Raw genomic sequence first — 26,263 nt, 5'->3', positions numbered from 1 at the left:
TTTGAGTGGATGGTATGGTATATGGTTTATACCTCAATAAAGATGTTTAATAAAAACGCAGCACTGTGGAGGCCAGGGATGGTGCGTGGTGACCTGCAGTCTGGCCCCAGTCCCGGGGAGGAACTGACGGTGCCAGGTGGTTACCAAGGGAATCCAGGGGCCTGCTGTCCCTGCTCAGCAGTACTGAACCCCAGTACCCAGCACATTTCCAGGCCCAGATTCGGTTATAGAAGGAAGGAAGTTGTGAGTGAAGGGAAAGAGGAAAGCCAGTGTGGGTCTCCTAAAAGAGCAGCTGTGATATAAAGACCCAGGGCTGGGCGCTGAGGACCGCACCTTTGAGAAATGTCTACAACAGTAAACAAGACATTTAAGAAAGCACTCGCTTCTTGCTCCCATGAAATTCCAGGAGAACGAACTCTGCAGGGTGAGAAAACGTGCTCAAAAGAAGCGCTGGTGAGGACGTGAAGTCAGCAGGGACCCCCAGCTTCACCCAGGGACCCAAAGGCCTGTACCAGCTCTGGCAAGCCCTGGGCGCAGTTCTCAGCCGGGCGATACTACCTGCTAGTGGACATTTGGCGGTGTCTATGGCCCCAAATCAAAGCAAACCAGTTGCCATAAGCTGAAATCGACTTGAAGACAGCTAGAGTGAGTGAGTGTGTGTGTGTGTGTGTTTTAACTGAAGAAAACAAACAAACCCGTTGCTGTCGAGTTGATTCCTACTCATAGGCACCCAGTAGGACAGAGTAGAACTGTCCTGTAGGCTTAAGTGAATACAGCTAGTCACAAATTAGTATGCACAGAACTGTATTTGTCCAATAAGGTAGTCACTGAGTACTTGAAATGTGGCAGTTCCAGAGGACGGGATTCTAACTTTGTAAGGCGCACATTAGGCCCAGTGGTTAAGAGCTCGGCTGTTAACCAAAAGGTCGGCAGTTGGAATCCACCAGCTGCCCCTCAGAAACCCTGTGGGGCAAAATGCTACTCTGTCCTGTAGAGGTGCTATGAGTCAGAATCAACCTGACAGCAACGGGTTTTAGTCATGGAAGTGACTACGTCATGGTCTTTTCATCTGCTTCCTCTGCGTGCAAAAGGTGGACAATAAAAAAGGAAGATGGAAGAAGCATGGCTGTTTTGGCATTGGTGAAGAATGCTAGATATACCGCAGACTGCCAGAAGAATGAATAAATCGGTCTTAGAAGAAACACAACTAGAATGCCCCTTAGAAGTGAGGATGGCGAGGCTTCAGCTCGCTTACCTTGGACACGTCATCGGAAAAGACCAGTCGCTAGAAAAGGACATCATGTTTGGTAAGGTAAAGGGCCAACGAAAAGGACAGGCCCTCAATGGGGTGGATTAACACAACAGCCACAAAAATGGGCTCAAACTTACAACGATCACGAAGATGGCGCAGGACCAGGCAACGTTTCATTCTGTGAGGTCATCGTGATGACGTGAGGTCATCGTGATGACGTGAGGTCATCGTGAGCTGGAGCCAACTCGATGGCATTTAACAACCACCACCGTAACTTTATAAGGTACATGAAAACTGGAGCTGGGATAGGCAAACTTCTAGAAAATCCAGGGACAGACACATGTGTAAATAACTAGCATTTCTGATCTACACATCAGGGTTGGATGGTGCCGGGTTAGATTAGTTTTAAATACATATTTCTTCAGACATAAAGAGAATGAAGTTCTGATGCAGCTATGACATAGATGAACCTCAAAAACATCATGGTGAGCAAAATAAGTCAGACACAAAAGGACAAATATTGTATGATCCCACTTACATGACAAGTAGGAAAATACGGAGAGACAGAAAATGGATTAGTGATTTTGAGGGGTGGTGTGGAGTTTGGAGTTGTTATTACTTAAGGGGCACTGAGTTTCTGTTTGGGGTGATGGAAAACATTTGGAACTAGGTAGAGGTGATGGTTGTACAGCATTGTTAATTTAATTAACGCCAGAGAATTGTACACTTCAAAATGGTTGAGATGACCAATTGCACGTTGTATATATTTTACCACAATAAAAAAATTTTTTTAATTAAAAAAAAAACTTCATTAGAGACAGCTCTCACCATACACACAATTTAATCCTCTAGTTTATCTGGAATTTAGTGTATATATATATATGAAAACTATAGAGAGCCAGAAGTAAATAAAGGTGAGTATTATTTATGGGTTTTATTATTTATGGTAACACCTTTCCCGATCCAAGTTGATAAGCTTGTCATATGAGTCGGAATCAACTTGACAGCCTTGGGAGGTTTTTGTGACAAGGGAAGAAACCATCAAGGAAAAAACTGATTAGAACGCAAAACAAAAATTTAAAAGTTCATTTAGCATGTCAAAATGACCACAAACAAAATTAAACGACCAAACAACAAACCAGGAAAAATCAGTCCTACAATTGCGGTATCAGCAGGGCCAGTTCCTCTCGGAGACGCCAGGGAGGATTGTCTCCTGGCCTTTTCCAGCTTCTAGAGACACCGAGTTCCTTGGCCCCGTAGCCCCTTCCTGCATCTTCAGAACCAGCAGTCTCTCTCTCTCTCCTTCCATCCTCACATCTCCTCTGGCTCCGTAATGGAGACAGAATACGTAATAATAAAGGTCGAGAAACACTGTCGTTAACTTCTCTGACCCTCCTGCCTCCCTCTTCTGAGGACACTATGATCACATGGGCTGCCCGGGTGATCCAGGATCATCTCCCGTCTCAAGACCCTTCACTTCGTCCATCTGCAGGGTCCCTTTTACAGAGTTGAGGCACCATGCCCACAGGTCTGGGGACCAGAGCAGGAACTTTTTTGGGGGGCCAATATTCAGCAACCACAAAGGGATGGTTTTTAAACCCTGTGCTGTTGCTGTGTGCCATCGACTTGATTCCAGCCCATAGTGACCCCATGTGATAGAATAGAATTGCCCACAGGGTTTTCAATGGCTGTTCAGAAGTAGGTCACCACCTACTTTCTTCCGAGATGCCTCTGGTTAGACTCCAACTGTCAGCCTTTTGGTGAGCGGCCTAGCATGTTAACTGTTTGCACCACCCAGGAACTCCAATCCCATTGCCACTGAGTTGATCCTGACTCATGCCCACCCTATAGGGCATGGTAGAACTGCCCCACAGAGTTTTCTAGCTGTAATCTTTATGGGAGCAGATCACTAGGTCTTTCTACCATGGAGCCGATGGGTGAGTTTGAATGGCCAACCTTTTGCTTTGCAGCTGAGCACTTAACCACTACACCACTAGGTCTCCCATAAACAAAAACTCATTGCCATTGAGTCGATTCCAACTCATAGCAACGCTATAGGACAAAGTAGAACTGCCCCACAGGATTTCTAAGAAGCAGCTGGTGGGTTCTAACTGCAGATCTTTTGGTTAGCAGCCGAGCTCTTAACCACTGCATCATCAGGGCTCCAGGGCTCCCATAAAGGCTCCAGAAATTCCAAAGCTGGTCCTGGAGAGGGCCAAGGTGTGTTTGCATAATGAAATGGTGAGCTTCAGGAGAAAGGAAGCTTCTTCAGAAAGCTTTCCCAAAGAACACGCACTCTGAAAACACAAAACTACATCCCTTCCCACAGACACACGGTGCCCTCTAGGCGCGAGAAGTCACAACACAGCCCTGTTTTCCAAACCGTGGATCTTGCAGCTGACCTGGTGTCACCTCAGCGTCCACCCTTGCTGTGACGAACAGTGGCCTGTCCATGGCAACCCTCTTCCTGATCTGCCCCAAGTCCAGAATGTGGAGTGCAGCCCATGTTGCAAAGGACCAAACCCCTTAGTCAAAGCCACGGTTTCCTGTAGCACATGGCACCCTGAGATTCCACTGTGGAAAGGGAGGGACCCCTGAGATGAAGTCATCTGATCCCCCTATTTTTCCACATGTAAAAACAAACAGACTAAAAAAAGTTTCAGGGTCTACACATACTGAGTAGGAGCCCTGGTGGTGCAATGGTTAAGCGCTGGACTGGTAACCCAAATGTTGGCGGTTTGAACTCACCCAGTGGCTCTGAGGGAGAAAATACCTGGTGATCTGCTACCCATAAAGATCACAATCTAGGAAAAGCTATGGGGGCAGTTCTGCTCTGTCACATGGAGTTACAATGAGTCAGAACCAGCTGGATGCCACCCAACAAGGATACCTGATGGGTCCAAGGTCATGGAGATTGCTGTTGGTCACAGGGTGGAGAACTGAGCCCCATTCTGTATTTTCTTTCCAAGACTGTCCTTCTGCACTTGATTAAATGTTTTCTGTTCTTTTGCAAGGCAAAAAAGGCAATGAGGTAAAATACTATTTGATAAGTGCCAAAAGTAATGCCAAAAGGAACTCACTTGTGGACAAAACAAACACTAAAGAGATTCAGGAGCCCTGGTGGCACAGTGGTTAAGAGCTCGGCTGCTAACCAAAAGGTCAGCAGTTCGAATCCACCAGCTGCTCCTTGGAAACCCTATGGGGCAGTTCTACTCTGTCCTATAGGGCTGCTGCTATGAGTCGAAATCAACTGGGCAAGGGGCTTGGTTTTAGTTAAAGTGCTTCAGGCACATTCCTTTTCGGTGTTTCTCGTCCTTTTCTTTCATCATCGCTCCTGGAAATAAAGCACCTGTTGTAGCCAGTTCTGTTCTAGTTGCTCCACCCCCCCCCATTGTTGCCGTCACTGTTAGCTGCCATCGAGTTGGCCCTGACTCTTGGCAACACCACGCACGACAGAACAAAACACTGCCCGGTCCTGTGCCATCCCCACAATCAGTTGCGGATTGGGCCGTTGTGATCCACAGGGTTTTCATTGCCTGATTTTCAGAAGTCGATTGCTAGGCCTTTCTTCCAAGTCTGCTTTAGTCCGGAAGCTCCACTGGAAGCTGTTCAGCATCAGAGCGAGAGGCAGCCTTCGCTGACAGACCAGGGGTAGCTTCTCGTGAGGTGCACTGGCCGGGAATGGAACCCGGGTTTCCGCCATGGAAGGCAAGACTTCTACCATTGAACCACCACCCCTCATGAGAAATTTCAATACCACTGATACACTGGGTGTCTGTTTATGTACTGGGGTCCTTTGGAGGGCCACAAACCACTACAATATCTAAGATTTTCTCGGTCCCCAAGAACTGATGGTCACAGCCTTGGGGACGGTGCCTGACAGGACCACGGGAAGGCAAGGGTTCCCATGCCAGGCCCCCCACCTTGGAACTCATAACAGACAACCAGCAGCCAAATACAAATAGGACACAATTTATTCTGATGTTTGTATCCACCCAGGAGAGCACAGGGGGGCTGGGTGGCCTTCCAAGTGGGAGAATAAGGCAGTGGCAGTCCTGGACAGCGACCCTCCCCGCTGACACCTCCTCCATGCTGTCCGTGCTGGCTCAGGCTGACCTCCCTGATCTACACCGAAAGCTGGGCCGCTGGAAACATCCGGTGTCCGGTTGTTGCCGAGTGCCGTCAGGTCGATTCTGCCTCACAGCGACCCTGTGTGACAGAGAACTGCTCCATAGGGTTTTCTAGGCCGTGATCTCTATTGGAGCAGATCCCCAGGTTCTTTCCCCCGAGGAGTCGCTGGGTGGGTTCGAGCCACCAACCTTTCAGTTAGCAGCCAAGTGCTTAACCAACTGTGCCACCAGGGCTCCTTCCTAGTGAAGGCAAAGTGGTTATGGCTGTTTGGTCATTGTTTTACACGGAAGAAAAAATCCAATAACAGTGTCTGATCTTACAAACTCCTCAAAGGCCTGGCTTTTGAGTTCTTCCTGGCAAGTGGCTGCAAGAGCTGAATTCCCGGCGCCAGGGCTCAGGCTGTGGAGCCGGGTTCACTGCTCTTGCTGGGCTTCTTGGTGCAAGCCAGGAGAGAGGTAGACAGCGCCCTGCCCCTTGGTGAACTCCCAGAACACCCAGGAAGGATCAGAGCTCCGCTGGTCTGGGAACATGTGGAGGTTCAGGTGGGAGGGATGGCCACAGTGAGAGCGGCCCTGACCACTAACGGCAGTGCCAGTGAGGGCGGACACGGGGGTTCATCTGGACCCAGTGCAGGCAACGGTGGACGCGGGGGCTCAGCTGGACCCAGTGGGGGCAAGGGGGGGACGCAGGGGCTCAGCTGGAGCCCGTGTGGGCGAGGGCAGACACAGGGGCTCAGCTGGACCCAGTGCAGGAGAAGGGTGGATACGGGGGCCTTAGCTGGAGCCAGTGCAGGCGAGGGAGGACGCGGGGGCTCAACTGGACCGAGTGCGGGAAAGAGGCGGATGCAGAGGCTTAGCTGGACCCAGAACGTGGTTTTCTTTGGTCATTCCAGTGTGACCTGACCCAAGGATCCTGGCACACCTTCCAATGCTCTACAGAGCAACAGTACTTTGGGGGCTTGGTCCAACAGCCTCTGAGGGTCATGCAAACAAAAGGTTTCCATAGAAAGTTCTAGAAAGGCCACGTCCAGGCAACACTCCAGGACTGCAAACCAGAGTTAGAGGTCCATGAGGGAAGATTCAACCAGGCGTCCTTCATGAAGGACAGGGACATTGCTCTATGACATAATTATTGTTGTTGTTAGTTGTTGCTGAGTCGACTCTGACTCGCGGAGACCCCACGTGTGTCTGAGTAGAACTTTACTCCATAGGGCTTTCGTGGCTGTGACCTTCTGGAAGCAGATCTCTGGGCACTTCTTGTAAGGCGCCCCTGGGTGAGTTTGTACCGCTAACCTTCTGGCTGGAAGTCGAGCGCTTACTTCTGACACCCAGGGACTCCTTCTAGGCCATCATTATTTATAGGTTAAAAAAACTTTTCTCTTTTTCTCAAACATTTTGAGGTGGTTGTAAATGAGACTGTAAACCTTCTAGGACACATGAAGGACCATCAGCAAACACCTGGCACCAGGCCTCTTGACCTGGGATGCAGGAGTTGGCTCTGTGGGCCTGTGAAACCCGAGTGGTCTGCACATTTTGGGGGTCTGAAGGAACAGCAGTGGATTCAGGAAAACACCACAGGGTGAAATGAAGCCAGGTCCTAGTCATACCTCTCATGGCTCAGAGGAGCCCCCTGCTCCTCCCCTCCCAGGCCAGGGATTTCTGGGGAGGAAGGCACCAGCCGCAGAGCCAGGCTGCACCAAGCCACCCTCCCCTTGCTTCAGCGTAGGTCTAGGTGGGATGGGGAGGGTTTGGGGCAGAACTTTCCAGAGGGTGAGACCGTATGCCAGGAGCAACACTGGTGAAGCTCTCCAGCCTCCTGGCAAATGCAAGTGGTTTAAAAGCAAAGTGGGTTTTTCCATTTGCTGACAGACGACACACGGCGTTAAGAGTTCAAGTTTCACCTCCCCGTGAGACCATTGAGGAGACCAAGGCTCAGAAAGGCTGGGACCCACGGCGGCCATGTGAGAATGGGAAAGAGACGGAAATGCAATGGCCCAGTCAGGGATGTCTGGGCTACGATGGAGGCCGAGTTTGCTGAGGTGCTTGGGTTAGACAAACAGGACATGGACTTCTAAAACTGTCATCGTCCTAGTGTCTGCGGGTCCACTTCCGTGGTGGCGACCAGGCCTGGGGGCGGTAGGGGCACTCAGTGGCACATTCGCGCGGTCATTTCCTTCTGTTGGGAATAAGAAGTCAGAAGAAGGTGAGATGCCAGCAGATGGTCACACAGCAGGCGACATAAACAGCACGCCATAGACCAGGGGTCAGCAAACTTCTTCTGTAAAAGGCCAAAGGGTAAATATTTGAGGCCCTGCAGGCCAGAAGGCCTCTATCACCAAGACTCAACTCCGCTATGGTAGCTTAAAGCAGCCGGAGAAAAATACGTCAGTGAGTGGGCGTGACCATGTGCCAATAAAACTTTATCAACAAAAAGCAGGTGTCTGGCCCTCAGGCTGTAGTTTGCTGACCCCTGCCTTATATGGCTGATCAGACACTGGAACAAAACTTCTGGAACACAGCCTGGAAATAAAGATGAAGACCCTTAGTTCTACCTTGAGACCCAGTAACCCCAGCCTTGAGAATCTACCCTGGAGAGATCATTGGCAAATGTAAAAAAGCTAGATACTTGAAGGCATTCACTGCCACATTACAGGACAGCAAAATCAGGAAAACCTCATCACTCCAGAACAAGAGGCTGGTCGAGGAAGTGACAGTCTGGCAGCTGAGTAAGTCAGGATACAGCCTGCTTGAACCCAGCTCTCAAAGCCTTCTAGGAACACGAGGGGACGATAGGAACTTCCTACTTATTCTCCAACTTCCTCCAGAAAGAGCTGTAAGCATTGATACGGGAGAAGAGTTATGGCACTAACAGCAGTGGTTTAAAAACCAGACCGTAATTTGAACTCTGGGAAGATGTTTACTTACAGGCAAAGCCCCCAAGGGAATACGCAACCTGGAAAAGGTTATAGGAAGATGTGTTTAACAAATTTTAAAAGCTGTAAAAACAACAACAGACTTTCTTGCAAAGATCAGAGGCAACAGAGTCAGGTGGGGGGAAAGAAGCCAGAATTGGATTCCAGGTGCTAACAGGGGACACCCTTCAAAGAGGAACCCAAAAAAGGGTTATGATTTTAATCTTCCCTGAGAAGCAAACCCAGATCATGCCCGGTTCCTGGATTATCCAGAATCTTCGAGATGGAGGTACCCAAAGAGGGGGACAGAGACGCTTCCACGCCCCCCTGTTACGGACTGAATTGTGTTCCCCCAAAATATGTGTTATAATCCTAACCCCTATACCTGTGGATGTGATCCTATTTGGGAATAGGGTTTTCTCTGTTAAGAAGGCCATATCAGCATAGGGTATGTCTCAAACCTAATCACTTCTGAGCTACAGGGAGCAGCAGAGACACAGAGACAAGGAAGCACAAACGGGGAAGACATGCCACGTGAAGATCGCTGGAGCTACAGGAGCTGAAGGAGACAAGGACCTTCCCCCAGAGCCAACAGAGGGCGAGCCAGTGCCCTGAATTTGGACTTCTGTTCTTCAAAGACAGCCCTGGTGGTGCAGTGGCTAAGCACTTGGCTGCTGACCTTTAAAAAGGTCAGTGGTTCAATCCCATCAGCCATTCTGTGGGAGAAAGATGTGGCAGTCTACTTCCACAAAGATTACAGCCTTGGAAATCCTGTGGGGCGGTTCTACTCTGTCCTACAGGGTGGCTATGAGTCGGAATCGACTCGATGGCAATGGGTTCGGTTTGGTTTTTGGCTTCTCCAAAGCCCCGACTTGTGGTATTTCTGTTACAGGAGCACTAGGAGGCTAGACACCCGCTTCGTAACTGACCTGGGGGTCGCCATCCCCAAGGGGGGCTCTGAGCGTAACCCTTGACTACTTGACAGCTGGTAGTTCGGACCCCACCTGCCTGCCCATGGAGAACCTGTCCTCATCACCAGTCTGGGGGATGGGACTCCTGGTGACGTTTCTGACACTCGTGTGCAGTGGCGGTGGCAGGGGTCACTGGGGAAGCTGCTGTCCTTTGCCCTCACAGGTCAATTTACAGACGAGCACTTTCTGGCCAGTGGATAGGGGCTCCTGTGCCCGTAGCAATTCAAAGCAGCAGAGAGTTCTGGAAGCAGGCTTTAGGCCACATGATGGGTGAGGGTCCGCTCTGTGAATGACCCACCTTCACGGCGGGGCTAACACAAACCCATTCGGCAAATCTACAGAGGCAGAAAGCAGACTAGTGGTTGCGTAGGGATGGAGGGTGGCTGCTAATGGGTGCAGTGTTACTCTCTGGGGTGATGAGAATGTCCTGAGATTGGCGGTGATGGCTGCATAGCTCTGTGAATATGCTCAGAACGGGGCTGTGCACTTTATTATGGTGAAATGGTGGGTCTCATGTGAGGTGACTGTTAGGGGTTGAACTATGTCCCCCCAAAATGTGTTGTAAATCCTAACCCCGTACCTGTGCATGTAAAGCCGTTTGAGAACAGGGTTTTCCCTGCTATGTTACGGAGGCAGTATTAGTGGAGGGTGTGTGTTTAGCCGATCAATCACTTTTGAGATATAAAAGCAGAGGAGGTACAGAAGAGTGAGCCCCGACAGGGAAGGACAGTTGCCATGTGGAGATGTCCAGAGAACCAGGGAACAGAAACCTAAAAGAGACAAGGACCTCCCCCCGAGAGCCAACAGAGAGAGCCTTCCCCTAGAGAAAAAGCCGCTGCTGTCGAGCTGATTCCAATTCATAGTGATCCTGTAGGAGAGAGCAGAGCTGCCCTATAGGGTTTCCAAGCAGCAGCTGGTAGATTTGAACTGCCAACCTTTTGATTAGCAGCCAAGCTCTTAACCACTGTGCCAGCCTTCCAGCCTCCTGAACTTAAAGCCACCATCTGTGGTATTGGTGTCACAGCAGCACCAGGAGACTAAGACACTGAATTTCAGCTCTATTAAAAAAGAAAAGCCACCCCTCGCCCTGCTGTCCAGGAAGCGTGCGTAGGCAAAGCAGGCTAGGGACTGGCACTGATGGGGTTCTCATTTCTGGGGGCCATTCTTGATGTGGATGAGTGTCTGAGCAGGCCGTAGGGGTGGCACCCCTAAGATTTGGGGGTTTTGCTTTGTGGTGGGAGTGGGGTTCATCAAGGCAAGATCCCAGCTGCAGGGCAACCCCCAGCCTCATTTTGGGGGTTGGTGGTCAGGTGCTGGGCTGTTCCCATCTGCACAGCCCCTCCCCACTGACACCCCATCCCAGCAAGGAGCAAACCACTCTCAGTTGAGGACATGGCATTTTCCCACGGAGAAATGATGTGACCAGTCTTAGCCACACTGTGGCCCACTGCCTCACAAATCGGGGGCCAACGCTTCCCCTGTGCTGCCACCTGCTGCCCGTGGGTGGGATTTCAAGACCCCCTCCTTAACCCAACCCAGGAGTACTGATGGATATGTGCCCTGGAGGATCTCCGGATAATCCCGGTGAATTAAAGACACTAGCTGGCTGCCGGCCCAGTGGCTCTCTCCACCCCGAGGCTGGGACAGCGGGAAGGGGGCAGGTCCGTAAATGATCAGGGCTGTGAGACGGGGAGGGCCCTGGGCGGGGGTAGTAAGTATCATTAGGGATGCTGGGACATATTCTCGGCACGTCTTCTGTGGGGCATCTCAGATCCGCCCTTGTTCTTTCTGCTCAATTCCATCAGCAAAGCCTCCCTCTGGGGACCAGATCACCTGTCTCCTGCCCCAAAGTGACAGGTCTATGGGGAGGGCCCGACACCTGAGGTACGGAGGCCCAGCCGGGGAGGACAAGACACCTGGGTACTGCAACATCCTTCTGCTGCCCCCACTGGGCCCCCAGGCGCGGACACTGGCTTGTTGGGAGGCCCCTGCCGCAGCCCCAGGGATGGACACTAGCTCACTGGGGGCTCGGCTGCAGCCCCAGGGGGTGGACACTGGCGTGTTGGGGGGCCCTGGCTGCAGCACCCACGGTGGGGGCAGTGGCTAATTGGGGGATCCCCAACCACAGCCCCAGGGTGTGGACACTGGCTTGTTGGGGGAATCCCTGGCTATAGCCCCAGGGCATAGGCGCTGGTTGGTTGGGGGATTCCCGACTACAGTCCCAGGGCATGGACGCCGGCTCGTTGGGGGATCCCTGGCTGCAGACCCAGGATGTAGACACTGGCTCGTTGGGGGATCCCCCACTGCAGCCCCAGGTCGTGGACACTGGCCCTGCCCAGGCCTCTCAGGCTGTGCGCAGGGCCGCCGTGACCCCAGGGATAGGGTGGCCATGCTCAGGCCCTCCGACCTGCCTGCACTGCCCTGCTCCCCATCCTCACCAGCGGCTCCAGTTCCTTGGTGTCGATGAGGCCGAACTCCCTGACAAAGTAGTAGAAGTGCTTGTAGCAGGTGTTGACGTGCGCCTCGGCGCCCATCTGGGCAATGCGGTCGAAGTGGTGGATGTAGACGTGCACGAACACACGGAACAGCCGTGACAGGATTTTCTTCACCACCTGCAGGAAGTTCTTGGGGAACGGTGTACCTGGCAGAGGGTGGGAGGGCGGTCAGCGCATGTGGCTGGAGTCCCCTCAGCGAGACCCTGTTCCACTGCTGATCCCTCGGCAGCCCCTGGACGAGGGCACGGATGGCACTGCACAGATGAAGGCTCAGAAAGGTTAAGGTGGGAGCCCGAGGTTACACAGCCTGTGTTGCACAGTCTCCAGGATGGTCCCCTGAAGCTGAGCACGGGCAAGGGGGGAGGCTCCTAGTCCATCCCCAGAAGGGATCCTTATCCCTCCAGGACAAAGACAACAGCGCCCCCTCCCCAGCAGCGGCCCCTGTCCTGGGCCTCCAGCCTCCCCCTTTCTCATTGACCCCAGGGAATGCTGGCTGGAACACCGTGAACCTACCACCCTGCTGCTTGGGGACAGGGGTGAAGGGCTAAGGCTGGCAGGGGCAGTCCCTGCCCCCCATCAGTGGGGCCCAACCTCTGCCACTCCATCATGTGCAGGGGCACCTACATGCCCCTCCACACTAGCCAGCGCTGGTCCCCGAACCCAGAACGCCCACCCCCCTCGGCCCTCCTTCTGGTGAGCTGCTCACCTGCCACTCCCCCTTTGGCCACCTTTGCTCCTCTCTAGCCTTACCTGCTCCCTCCCTTCCCCGACAAAGACCTCATAGCCTCCTGGTCCCACAGCCTGCACCAACCCTAGGCGCCAAGCACAGGGCTCTAAAGAGGGAGGAGAATTTCCATGCAGTGTGGCCAGGTACTGAGCGGGACACCTGGGACCAGGGAGGGACAGACCCTGTCTGTCAGGAGAGGCACCCCTGTGTAGCTGGGGAGGTCACACAGAGATGGGTGGAGTTTGGGGAGTGCGAAGCCCCAGGCAGAGGCAGCCAGGGGGCTCAGGAAGTCACTTCTAGAGGATAGAAACCATCAGAACTAAACAGCACCGTGCTTTCCAGGCCCAGGGTTGGAGGAACAAGGGCCCCAGAGAAGGCCAGGCCCTAATCCCCGGGACCTGTGCATATGCCCCCTTCCATGGCTAAAGAAGGTCCCTGGGTGGTACAAACAGTTAAGCGTGTGGCTGCTAACATAAAGGTTGGTGGTTCAAACCCACTCAGCAGTGCCGTGGAAGAAAGGCCTGGCAACCTGCTTCCATAAAGATGACAGCCAAGAAAGCCCTATGAAGCAGTCCTACTCTGTAACACATAGGGTCATCATGCCATGCCTTGACAGCAACAACAACATGGCTGAAGGAACTCTACCAATGGATCAAGTGGAGGATCTTGGGATGGGAGATTGATCCTGGAATACTGGGTGGGTCCAAGGATTCGCACACACATACACAAACCCAAATCACTTGCCTTCAAGTGGACCCCACCCAACTCATAGTGACCCCATGTGTGTCAGTTTTCAACGGTTGATTTTTTTGAAAGTAGATCACCAGGTCTTTATTCCGAGGTACCTCTGGGTGGACTAGAACCTCCAACCTTTGAGTCAGCACATTAATTGTTTGCACCACCCAGGTAGTCTTCATCATACATGAAGAAAACAAGAGGTCATTAAAAAGACAGGAGAGAAGGAAAAGACCAAAATGGATGTCAGAAGAGACTCTGAAACTTGCTCTTGAACGTCGAGCAGCTAAAGCAAAAGGAAGAAATGATGAAGTAAAAGAGCTGAACAGAGAGTTTCAAAGAGCGGCTCGAGAAGATAAAGTAAAGTATTATGATGACATGTGCAAAGCCCTGGAGTTAGAAACCCAAAAGGGAAGAAAACGCTTGACATTTCTCAAGCTGAAAGAACTGAAGAAAAACTTCAAGCCTCGATTTCCAATACTGAAGGATTCTACAGGCAAAATGCTGAACAAGGCAGGAAACATCAAAAGAAGATGAAAGGAATATACAGAGTCATTGCACCAAAGAATTGGTCAACGTTCAACCATTTCAGGAGGTAGCATATGATCAAGAACCAATGGTACTGAACGAAGAAGTCCAAGCTGCACTGAAGGAAATGGCGAAAAACAAGGCTCCAGGAATTGAAGAAATACCAATTAAAATGTTTCAACTAACGGATGCAATGCTGGAGGTGCTCACTCATCTATGCCAAGATTTGGAAGGCAACTACCTGGCCAACTGACTGGAAGAGATCCACATTTATGCCTATTTCAAAGAAAGGTAATCCAACCGACTGTGGAAATTATTGAACAATATCATTAATATCACACACGCAAGTAAAATTTCACTGAAGATCATTCAAAAGCGATTGCAGCATTACAGCCGAGCACAACACACCTGTTCCAAACTGGGGCAACGCCTGGGAAGTACCCAGGTAAACAGGGCAATGCGAAAAAGGGAGCTCTCAGACTCCCGTGTGGCCGTGGGGCCTCTGTCTCTGAACTTCAGCACAGACGTGCTGGTCACTGGGCCGTTCTGTCTCTGTATCTGAGGACAAGAAACCACTGAGGCAGCTTTCCTACAGCCTTGAGAAGTCAGCTTTGAGCTCCTGGGAAGGTCCCCAGAAAACAGGGCTCCTGGGGACAAACCCTGTGGAAGGTTCACTCACCACTGATGAGGACTCTGGGTTTGCTCCTTCGTCCATTTGACAGGGGAGGGAGACTGAATAGAAGGTGCATTCTACAATCCAGGGAGGCCCTGGGTGGTGCAAACAGTGAACGTACTCAGCTGTAACTGAAAGGCTGGAGGTTCAAATTCAGGCAGAGGTGCCTTGGAAAAAGGCCTGGCAATCTGCTTCTGAAATATCAGCCACTGAAAACAGCCCTACTCTGACACAGTTGGGGTCACTAGAGGTTGGAATCGACTTGAAGGCAACTGCTTTTTCCTACTCTCAAGAGACACTTTCAAAAGATCACCTACAGAACACCAAAGACACAAGGTAATTATGAGCTAAGAGACAGACAGGGGCACATAAATCAGAGGCTACATCAGCCTGAGACCAGAAGAACTAGATGATGCCTGGCTACCACTGATGACTGCCCAGACAGGGAACACAACTGAGAATCCCTGATGGAGCAGGAGAAAAGTGGGATGCAGACCTCAAATTCTTGTAAAAAGACCTGACTTAACAGTCTGACTGAGACTAAAAGGACCCTGGAGGTCACGGTCCCCAGATCTTCTGTTATTCCAAGACTGGAACCATTCCCAAAGTCAACTCTTCAGATAGGGATTGGACTGGACTATAGGATAGAAAATGATATGGGTTAGGAGTGAGCTTTTTGGCTCAAGCAGACACATGAGACTAAGTGGGCAGCTCCTGTTGGCAGAGGAGATAAGAAGGTAGAGGGGGACACAAGTTGGGTGAATGGACATGGGGAATATAGGGTGGAGAGAAGAAGTGTGCTGTCTCATTAGGGGGACAGCAACTAGCAGTACATAGTAAGGTGTATATAAATTTTTGTATCAGAGACTGACTTTATTTGTAAACTTTCACTTAAAGTACACACACACACACAAAAGATCACCCACAAACCCAAAAGTTTTGGATTGAATTGTGCCTCCAAAAAGACATGTTGAAGTCCTAATCCCTGTACCTCTGTAACTGTGTTGGAAACAGGGTTTCTCTTTTGTGATTAGTTAACTTAAAAGCAGCCATACTGGACTAGGGTGGGTTCTAACCCCCTCTGAGTGCTGACTTACGAAAGGGAAGGACAGACATGGAGACAGGGCCACACAGGGGACACCATGTGAGGATCCGTCCACAAGCCAAGGAACGCCAAGGATCGCCACAGCTCCAGAAGCTGGGAGACAGGCAAGGTCATCTCCTCCCTGAGCGCCCCTAGAAAGAACTGGCTTGGCTGAGACCCAGATGTGGACTTCTGGCCTCCAGAACTGCGAGAAAGTTAATTCCTGTTCTTTTAAAGGCCCACTTTGTGGTATTTTGTTACGGCAGCCCCAGGGCACTGAGACACCACATTGTGGGATGTCTGAGGAGCAGATGCTGCCACTGAAAAACTTTTAAAGCCACATAATGTCTGACAGGCAACGTGCTAGGTGGGAAGGTCAGGTCAATGGGACCATCACCCCAATGACAAATGTCCTCTAATGCTGGTTACGGCATCACAGGGACATGAGGCCACAGCAGGCATGGAAGACTGAGTGGAGGGCTTCCGGCCTGATGGCGAGACAGACCCTGTCCTTCCTCCTCCTAGGAGTGACTGAGAGTCACCAAGGTGAGCCTGGATGAGGAGGAGCAAGGATTGAGAGCAACACCACTCAGCAGGATGTAGAAAATGGAGTTGCCAAGGGCTGCTTTGTCCACTTGTGATGACGCTCCCACACAGGGTCTCCAACAACAGCCCACAGGCCACATCTAGCTCCCCACTTGTTTTTGTAAATAAAGTTTTATCAGCACAAAGCTGTGCCCATTTGTCTAAAATTGTCTACGGCTGCTTTTGCGCTACAACGGTAGAGCTGAGCAGCCACAACAGAGACCGACTGGCAAGGGTGAAAATATTTACCCTCTGGGCCTTTGCAGTACCGACCCAGGGTCTAACACTGTCACCCACGCGAGCATTTGGGAAGCCCCCGGGAAGTGATTTTTCTCTGAGAGTGGAGCGCAAGAGGATGCTGACTGTGGGGTATGGTTGTGGTGGCGGAGACATTTCAGGTAGAAGGCAGGCCCAGTGTCAAGAGGAAGAGTATAACAAGTCTGCGGAAATGAGCGTGGTCCATTGTGTTCCAAGAGAATGGGGGATGGTGGGAGACAAGGCAGGGAGGGCAGTAGGGCCCAGCTGGTGAGCTTAGTGTTGTACCCTAAAGGCAGAGGGAAGCTGTCTACCTCTGTCCCTGGGCCTGGACTGGCCTGGACCCACCAATTCCATCCACACTGACGTGCTTGGTGGTAAAGCCTTTAGATTGCGCAGCAGGCCACTTCAGGGCCTTTACTGGGAAGGCCGGCCCTGGGCAAGGGGCTCAGCAGCACCCTTTATGACTCAGCTACACCCTGGGTCTTCCCCAAAGCCCTCTGTGACACCCCAGTGGACTGTGGCTCCACCACCTCTGATTTCTCACACCACTTAGAAGCTACAAGTCCTGATAGCACCTTGATTAGGACACAGAATGCACTGTGGTCTCCTCTGGTAACAAGCTCATCTTCTCCAAATGCCCAGGTGACTGAGAAGGGCCCTGTTGGCAGCCCAGCCTCTGAGCCCCATTGTTTTTGTGGAAGAATCCCAAGATAGGTGGGCCACAAGGTCCAACGGGGAGATGGGATCCTGTCCCTAATGTTGGGCTGCGGGAGCACACTCATGTCCACAGCTTGGGCAGTAACACATGGAGTCCCGAGGGGACGGGAAGGGAGGCCATGGTTCTGGACAGACCCTTCACGGGAAACGACCTTGCTGGGCCACAGTGCTCTGATTCTCATTAGGGCACGCTCTGTGTGTGCCCCGGCCTCCAGGGCCAGAACCTTCTGCTCCAGCTGGGAGTATTTCACCTGCTGCCTGTCAAGGGAGGTGAAAGCCAGTACTCACACCCATAGCAGCATTATTTGTAACACCCAGAAAGCCGAAATAACCCCCATGTCCGTCAACAGACGAGTGAATGAACACAGCGTGGTCCAGGCACACGATGCAATATTACTCGGCCACAAAAGGAGTGAAGCGCTGATTCATGGCACAGTGTGGATGAACCTTGAAAACTTGATGCCCAGTGAGAGAACCCAGTCACAAAAGGCCACACGGTGTCTGATCCCACTGATGTGAAATTTCTAGGACAGGCAAGTCCACAGAGACAGGAAGTGGGTTAGTGGTTGCAGGCACTGGGGGAGAGGAATGGGGGTGACTGCTGATGGGCACGGGGCTTCTTCTTGGGGTGATGAGAATGTTCTGGAACTAGACAGTCGTGATTGCACAGCTTTCTGTAGATAGTAAAAACCACTGAACTGTACACTTCACATGGGAGAACTCTATGGTGCGTGAATCGCATCTCAATACAGCTGTTACTAAAGAAGTCCCAGGGTGGCGCAAATGGTTAAGTGCTCCACTACAGGCTGAAAGGTAGCTGGTTCGAACCCACCCAGAGGAGCTTTGGAAGAAAGGCCTGGTGATCTCCTTCTGAAAGTTCACAGCCTTGAAAACCCTATGGAGCAGTTCTGCTCTGCACACATGGGGTCGCCGTGAGTTGGAATTGACTTGATGGCAACTAACAGCAACAGGGCAGCAGAAGAGCACGGGGAGAAAAGAGCCAAGTCTGGCTCATCCTCCTGTTCTCTCGTCCGGCCCACCCAGAGCTCTGTGGCCCAGGGCTGCTGGGAGCCCTGTCCCCACAAGACAGAAAGAACAGGGATAGCCCCTGGGGGTGGGCGGGGAGGGAAAGAACAGCCACACACGACGGTATGTTACGGACTCAACTGTGTCCCCCCGCCCCAAAATACATACTGCAATCCTGCCCCTGTGCCTGTGGATGTAATGGAATATAGGCCTCTTCCATAACGTAATCTGATCTCATGCAGCCAATCCATAGTGGAGGCCACACCAGTGCAGGGTGGGTCCTAAACCCACTCGTTTCTGAGTTACAGAGACAGCAGCACAGCCGCAGACACACACACACACAAACAGGGCAAGACACGCACCACGTGAAGATCGTCTACAAGCCATGGAAGCAAGCTGTTGCTGTCGAGTCGATTCCGACTCATGGTGACCCCACGTGACAGAGTAGAACTGTCCCATAGGGTTTGCTCGGCTGTGATCTTTACGGGAGCAGATTGCCAGGTCTTTCTTCCGCAGAGCAGCTGGTGGGTTCAAACCGCCAACCTTTCAGTTAGTAGTCGAGTGCTTCACCCTCGTGCCACCAGGGCTCCAAGGAAAGAAGAAACACCCACGATTACTGGCAAGGGAGGAGCCCACACACAGCCGAGACCTGGTCTGGAGACAGTGGGTTTTTGCTTCTTAAAGCCGCCCCCTGGCAGCATCTGTTTCGGCAGCCCTGGACACTGAAGCCCTGGGGACCCGACTTACCGACGCTGGTGGGGAAGAGGTCCTCATTGTTGATCTGCACCTCGATCCAGTCCATCAGCAGGTCCATGTACTTGGGGGCGGACAGTGCGGTGGGCTTACGGAACTTGTGCTCGTCCTGCCAGCGGTACTCGTACTTGGGGCCGCCTGACATGACCGGGCAGGACTGCTCGCTGCAGCCGTCGCTGACGGTGCCGTAGATGAGGTTGACACGGTTGAAGAAGTCCACCACGTGCACGGCCACCCAGTCGTGAAGGTCCTCGCCCGGGGGCAGCTGCACAGCCAGCCGCAGGTCCAGCCCCGCGTTCAGCGATGCCTGAGCCCGCTTGTGGAGCTCAAAGCGCTGGGTGCCTGGCTCGAACTTGCGCTTGGGCCGGAAGGTCTTGTCCTTGTTGAAGACTTGCTTCAGGAAGGGGTTGGACATGGTGGGGCTCTGGGGCTCAGGGTCTGGAGACGCGTCCCGAGCACAGTGGCTGGAGGCAGCAGGAAGTCCACCGGGTCCGGGCTCCTCTCTGAGACCTGAAACGAGCAACAAAGGAGGAGTGATGACGGCTGGAGGGGAGGGTTCCCTGGACGCTCTGCTCTGAGTGCACGATGGACTCAGGACGTTTCCCAGGGTTTCTGGTTTTAAAAAGGTTCAGCCCCGCTGGGAGGGGCAGTGGTGGCTCAGGGGTAGATCTCTCGCCTTCCACACGGGAGCCCTGGGTTTCATTCCCGGCCAGTGCACCTCAGGTGCAGCCACCACCATCCCCCTGTGGCGGCTTGCCTGTTGCTATGATGCTGAACAAGTTTCAGCGGAGATCCCAGACTGACAAGAAGAAAGGCCTGGCAATCGACTTCCAAAAATCTGTCGGTGAAAATTCTATGGGTCACAGTGGTCCAATCTGCAACCAATCACAGGGATGGCACACGATCGGTCAAGGTTCGTTCCATAGTGCGTGGGCTCGCTGTGAGTCAGACTCCACCATGGCAGCTGACAACGACGACCACCCCACTGGATTCGGGGAGGAACAAAGATGGCTCGGCATCACAGAGGCACAGACATTGTTACAGACAAAGATGAGGACTGTACTGATAATGTGGTTCGTTTTCTTCGAAAACTCCCCAAAATACCAAACCTGTTGCCATGAGTCAATTCTGACTCATAGCAGCAACCCTACAGGACAGAGTAGAACTGCCCCCACAGGGTTTCCAAGGGGCGGCTGGTGAACCTGAACTGCTGACCTTTTGGTTAGCAGCTGTATCTCTTAACCACTGCACCACCACCGCTCTTAAAAAGGTACCTTTTCTAGGCAGCCTGTTACGCAGAACTGAAATGCTCCCCTCCTTCCCTCTGTGTATTACTGTCCCAGCTCAGGTAACACTGCGGCCGGCTTACTCTTACATAGGAGGAGCCCGGTGGTGCAAGGCGTAAGTGCTCAGCTGCTAACCAAAAGGTTAGTGGTTCAAACCCACCTAGCAGCTTCATGGGAGAAAGACCTGGCAACCTGCTCCTGTTAAGATTAAGCCAAACACCAAACCCACTGCCATCGAGTCAATTCTGACTCATTGCAACTCTACAGGACAGAGTAGAACTGCCCCATAGGGTTTCCAAGGCTGCAATCTTTATGGAAACAGACTGTGACACCTTTTCCTGCAGATCCACTGGCCGGGTTCAAACCGCTGACCTTTTGGTTAGCAGCCAAGCACTTTAACTGTTATGCCACCAGGGCTCCTCCATAAAGATCACAGCCTAAGAAAACCTACAGGGCAGTTCTCCTCTGTCACGTGGGGTTGCTGTGAGTCAGAATCAACTCGATGGCACCCAATGACTCTCTTACATACATTCACTTCCCGAAGGACTGTATCATCTTTTTGTTTTGTTTTTATTGTGCTTTAGGGGAAAATTTACAGCTCAATTTCTCATTCAAAATTTTATATACATATCGTTTTGTGACATTAGTTGCAATCCCCACAATGTGACAGCATGGTCCCCCTTTCCAGCCCGGGTTCCCTGTGTCCATTTGACCAGTTCCTTCCTGCCTTCTCATCCTGCTTTTGGACAGGAGCTGCCCATTTGGTCTCGTATTCCTGATTGAACTAAAAAGTATGTTCCTCACATGTATTATGTTTTGTTTTACAGGTCTGTCTAATCTTTGTCTGAAGAGTGGGCTTTGGGAATGGTTTCAGTTCTGGGTTAACAGTGCCTCCAGGGGCCACAGTGTTGGGGTTCCTCCAGTCTCTGTCAGACCATTAAGTCTAGTCTTTTTACTTGAATTTGAGTTCTGTTGCGCACATTCCTCCTGCTCTGTCTGGGCCTCTCTGTTGTGTCCCCTGTCAGGGCAGTTGTATCATATTCATCTTGATATTCCCCATCTCTGGCTCTATAACAGGAACATCATAAATGAACCGAATGAGTGAATGAATGAATTAATGAATGTTTACTATTAACCCAAATATTAAAGGAAAAAGGGCTTCAACCCTGCTGAACAGGGGCCACTGAGTTCCTCGGTGGCCTAAACTGCCCATTGGCACATCCTGATGGCCTTGGAGCAGCAGCCACTGAGACATGGGGCTACGGACAGCCAGAGCAGCACCCCGTGCCCCAGTGTCTGACACCAGCCTGGATGCGCCCTCCCAGGTCCTTCCTTGTAGGGTGTATAACTGCGCACTGCAAGGCCAACAGTGAGAACCTAGCGGGTTGACTGGCGGCCCCACACCCTAACCCCTGGAACTGGGAGCGCGGCCCTATTCGGAAAAAGGGCCTTTGCTGCTATCACTTAGTTAGGGAGCTCAAGAGTGAGAGGCCATCCTGGGTTACCCAGCGGGCCCTCTGACAATGACAACGCCCGTAAAAGAAATATAGAGAGAAGAGGAGAAGGCCCGTGACAATGCAGGCAGAGACTGCTACGAGGCTGCCATAAGCCACGTCATGCCTGGGGCCACCGGAATGGAAGACATGAGGAAGGGCCCTCCCCTAGAGCCTTCAGAGGGAAAGCGGCCCTGCTGACAGCTTGATTTTGGACTTCTGGCCTCCAGGATGGTGGGAGAAAGAATTTCTGTGGTTTTAAGCCACCACGTTTGTGGTGCTTTGGGACAGCAGCCCCAGCAGCCATGCAGTGATAATAACAAATGCTATATGACATTTGAGGCCCTGGGTGGCACAAACGGTTAAGCCCTGGGCTACCAACCCCAAGGTTTGTGGTTCGAACCCACCCAGAGGCACCTCAGAAGAAAGGCCTGGTGATCTGCTTCTGAAAGGTCATAGGCTTGACCTTTCGGAAAGCTGTGGAGCAGTTCTGCTCTGCACACTGGGGTCGCCGTGAGTCAGAACTGCCTACACAGCAACTAACGACAAGACGCTGTGTTGGGAGCCTGCTGAGGGCTGGCCCTTGCACACACGCTCTCTTCAAGGAAGACGCCGTTGCCACAGTTTACTGGAGTTTGGGAGGGGGCACTGTTCCTAAGCCACACCTGACTCCAAAACCTAACCCTCAACCCCACCCAAGAAGGTGACTACCCTTGCGGGGCCTGCACCGCAGGGAGGGTATGGCTGTTGAACAGAATTAGGGTCCACAGGCCAGAGTGCCCCCATCCTCTCACCGACTTGGTCTCGCCTCCTTAGTCTGAGTCTCTCCCACAGGCACAGAGCAGGGGGGAGATGCCAGGCTCCGCCGGGCTCAGCCGTGTGAGCAGTGCACACTCTTGGCATTAAAAGAGGTTGCTTTGTCCTGAGGGGAGACACGCCCTCCAGCTGAGCCCTGAGAGGTAGGGGTGTCCGGAGCTTTGGGGGAGGGTGGCGACAACTGGGTACAGCAGAGAAGGAGGGGCTTCCTTCTAGCCTCAGGGCATGGGGTGCTCCACCCTCCACCTCTCTCTGACTTCTTCCGGAGCCCGCTGGGCTGGGCCCTTCCTGTTTTCTGTACTTCTTCTTTATAAGCACTAGGCTTGTCGTGGCTTGCGGGGCAGCCTCCTTTCTGCTCCACCTGGGTTCCAGGAGGTCATGTTGTCCTCATGGTGTTCCTCATCCAGGGCCAAGCACACAGAGGGGCACAAAAAATACCCACTGTAAACAGGATTTCAGATTCTCACGGAATCCAGACTTTCTGGACCCATGTAGGCTGGATGAAACCCAGAAACTATTGCCCTGAGACAATCTTCAAACCTGAAACCACGAACCAAAAATATCCCCTGAAGTCGTCTTTAAATCAAATGACTGCAGTGCAGTGTATTGCTTTAAAATGGCCCTTCTAGCCATGGTCTTGTAACTCTGACAGAATGACTGGGTGGGATTATGTAAATAAGGTGTTTGTGGCCCACTAAGGAAATTGAACAGTTCTGCTACAGCAAATAAGGTAAATGGAACCACTGTACAGGTGGGCCATGCAAAAAAGGTGCACAGAACGCTTGTAGGGGATTAGCCAGTTTTGCCATCCCACTGGGCCTAAAGGGAGCCAATCCCAGAGGCTCGAGGGGGGCCTCACTACTATCAAAAAGAGGCAGAAGCAAAATGTGTCCTTCGGACCTAGAGTCCCTGAGCTGAGAACCTCCTAGACCTAGGAGATAGAGAGAGCTGTGACACCAGAGATAGTGCGAGATAGCAGTGGCACTGGACCAGCAGGCTAGGCTTGCCAACCCACGGAGTGAGAGAGCGGCGCGCCTTCAGGCTGGAGGCTTCCAGGCACTTACTGGCAGAGCTAAAGAACTTTGTAACGTTTGCCCGAGCAGGGCAGAGCCCAGGCTGAGAGCAAGGGCTGAGGGCCCAGGGAGGAGACTGAGGGCTATGGGCTGAGGACCAAGAAGAAGCTGTCCTCATCAAAGAACTGTATCCTGAGTTGTTCCTGTCATTTCCAAGTTGATTCTGATCCTGAATGGTAACCTGTTACTTTCTTAATAAACCCCATAAGTATGAGCATGGTCTGTGAGTTCCGTGTGGCCACTGCAAGCAATTGTCAAACCCAGTAGAGAAGTAGCGAGTGCCGTGGGAGGGACGGCTAGTGTCAGAATTGGTAAAAAAAGTTAGAGAGGAGGGAGTTACGTCTGACCTCCACCTCAGGAATCAGCCTTGGACTGATGGTGATTCTCCTCCCCTTCGTGAAGTCTGACGGGGAGGTCTGACACCACCGCGTCATTTTTACACAACTGTCTAGCTTAACTAGCAAACAATGACCGCCAACCTTCGTGCTCTTTTAAAAAACTTATCCTATGGGATCGAACTGACACCAGCAACTCAAAAGGTCAGGCAAGAAGCTTAGGGGGCAGTGAGTTTATGTTAATGGAGAAAGGAGAAATCAGAAAGGAGGGTGAGAATGACTGGGCAATTTAAAGACTGTAATCACCGTCACCGTCACTGTATCGTATACACAGAAATGATGGAAGCAGTGTATGCTCTGCTGTGCGTATTCTCAACAAGAATAGAAAAAATTCATCATGTCAAGGCTCAAATAAGCACCCCCTTGTCCCCTGTCCCACCACCCCCATCCACCCCGTCTGTAACGTGGTCATGCTGTCCGGGCTTGCCTGTTGCTGTGATGCTGGAAGCTATGCGCCCGAGATTTCAAATACCAGCAGGGTCACCCATGGTCGACAGGGTTTCAGCAGAGCTTGCAGACCATGCCAGACAAGGAAGAAAGGCCTGGAGATCTACTTCCAAAAATCAATCAATGAAAATCCTATAGGTCACTACAGAACTGTCCGATACGGTGCTGGGAGATGAGCCCCCTAGGGTGGAAGGCCCTCAGAATACACAGTGGCTGCGACCACAGACCTGAGCAGCCCAACGATGGTGAAGATGGAGCAGGAGTGGGCAACAGGAGCAGCAGCAGCCGCCTTCCTTGTTACGTTACAGGGCGTGGCAGGCAGACTAACAGCCCCCCAAAGATGGCCACTCCTAATCCCCAAAACCTGTCAACATGGTTCCGTCCACGGCAGAAGGGACTTTGGATAGTTGAAGCGAAGTACCTTGAGACGAAGGGGGTCCTGGATGATCCAGGTGGACCCAATGGGATTGCCTGGTAAAACCCACTGCTGTTGAGGAGAAGCCCCCAGACACCCTGCTAACTCAGAACTGAAACCGCTCCCAAAGCCAAAGATTAGACAGGCCTATAAAACAAACAATAACAAGCATGAGGAAGGAGACGAAAATGGGCAGCTCCTGCACAAAAGCAAGACAGGAAGGCAGGAAGGGACAGGAACTGGATCAACGGACACGGGGAACCCGGGCTAGAAAAGGGAGCGTGGTGTCCTATTGCCGGGATTGCAACCAATGTCACAAAACAATACGTGTATAAATTTTTAAATGAGAAATTAACTTGAGTTGTAAACGTTCACCTAAAGCGCAATAAGATAAAAAAAACCCATTGCTGTTGCGGGGATTCCAGCTCCCGGCAGCCCCACGTGTCTTCTAGACTGTCGTCTTTATGCAAGCATACTGCCAGGCCTTTCTGCTACGGAGCCGCTGGGTGGATTCGAATTGCAAACCTTTTGGTTAATAGTTAAGTGCGAGCCATTTGCGCCACCCAAATAACCAAAACCTGTTGCTGTCGAGTCGATTCTGACCATAGCGACCCTGTAGGATGAAGTATAGCTGCCCCACAGGGTCTCCCAGGAGCACCTGGTAGACGAGAACTGCAGGGACCTCTAAATCACAGGGGGACAGAAGGGTCGGAGTCACAGGAGAAGACGGGGGTACGGGAGCAGAGAGAGGGAGACTGGAAGATGCTCTCTGCTGGCTCTGAAGACGCAGGAAGGGGCCACGAGCCACGGAACGTGGGCCCTCTAGAAGCTGGGAAAGGCCAGAGACGATTCTTCCCTGGGGTTTCCGGAAGGAGCCAGCAGACACCCAGATTTCAGCCCGTGAGACCCATGTCAGCCTGCGGACCCCAGAACTGTGAGGTCATGAACATGGCGGCTTTAGGGCACTGAGATGCGGTCATCTGCGCTGCAGCCACAGGGCACAGAGGAGCCAACAAGAAAAAGCCCCGCGGGTGTTCACAGAAAACCACGGCGGAGGGGGAGAAGCACCCACAGCTCCCAACGACACCACGCAGACCCTGGGACCTCCCTGACTCTGCTCCTTTACCCCGAGATCTCGCTCCCCCTCTCACCCAAGAGGCAGAACCAGCCCAGTCTCCTGGACCCAGCTGGGGTCCTGGGGCCTAGCGGGTGGACTCCAGGCTGCACAAGCTGTGCAAAACCAGACTTTCCCACCACGGGGCTGGAAGAGCTCACTGAGGACACAGGTGAGGGGACACCTGGTTAAAAGGTTAAAAGGGAGGGAACCACCTCATCCCCACCAGGGCAGCTGGAGTCAACAAGAGGGACAGTCACAAGCCGTGACAAGGACCTGGAGAAACCAGACCCATGCAGGAGTGTAAAATGGGGCAGCTACTGTGCAGATCAGTCTGTTGGTTCCTCAAAAAGTTAAACACAGAACTGCCATGTTGTT

At 52.1% G+C, this 26,263-nt stretch overlaps 1 protein-coding gene across 4 annotated transcripts in view; it reads right to left on the bottom strand.

The window, feature by feature from the left end:
- Positions 1–26,263, bottom strand: part of MOB3A (MOB kinase activator 3A) — a 48,168-nt gene that overhangs the window by 6,485 nt on the left and 15,420 nt on the right. For 2 of the 4 annotated variants that reach the window (XM_064280160.1, XM_064280159.1), the window contains exons 2-3: positions 18,841–19,356; positions 11,704–11,906 (exon numbers count right to left, since the gene is read on the bottom strand). In XM_064280160.1, the coding sequence (XP_064136230.1) occupies positions 11,704–11,906; positions 18,841–19,261 (624 nt within the window). In that variant the 5' untranslated portion in view covers positions 19,262–19,356. Of the gene's footprint in view, positions 1–5,208; positions 7,559–11,703; positions 11,907–18,840; positions 19,357–19,603; positions 19,722–26,263 lie in introns of those variants that run through there. The other 2 variants (XM_064280161.1, XM_003422107.4) reach the window with 2 other exon arrangements.

Source organism: Loxodonta africana, chromosome 3 (genome assembly GCF_030014295.1).
Source record: "Loxodonta africana isolate mLoxAfr1 chromosome 3, mLoxAfr1.hap2, whole genome shotgun sequence".
NCBI lineage: Eukaryota > Metazoa > Chordata > Mammalia > Proboscidea > Elephantidae > Loxodonta > Loxodonta africana.
The sequence above is the reverse complement of the archived record's forward strand: the minus strand, read 5'-3'. Positions and strand labels throughout refer to the sequence as shown.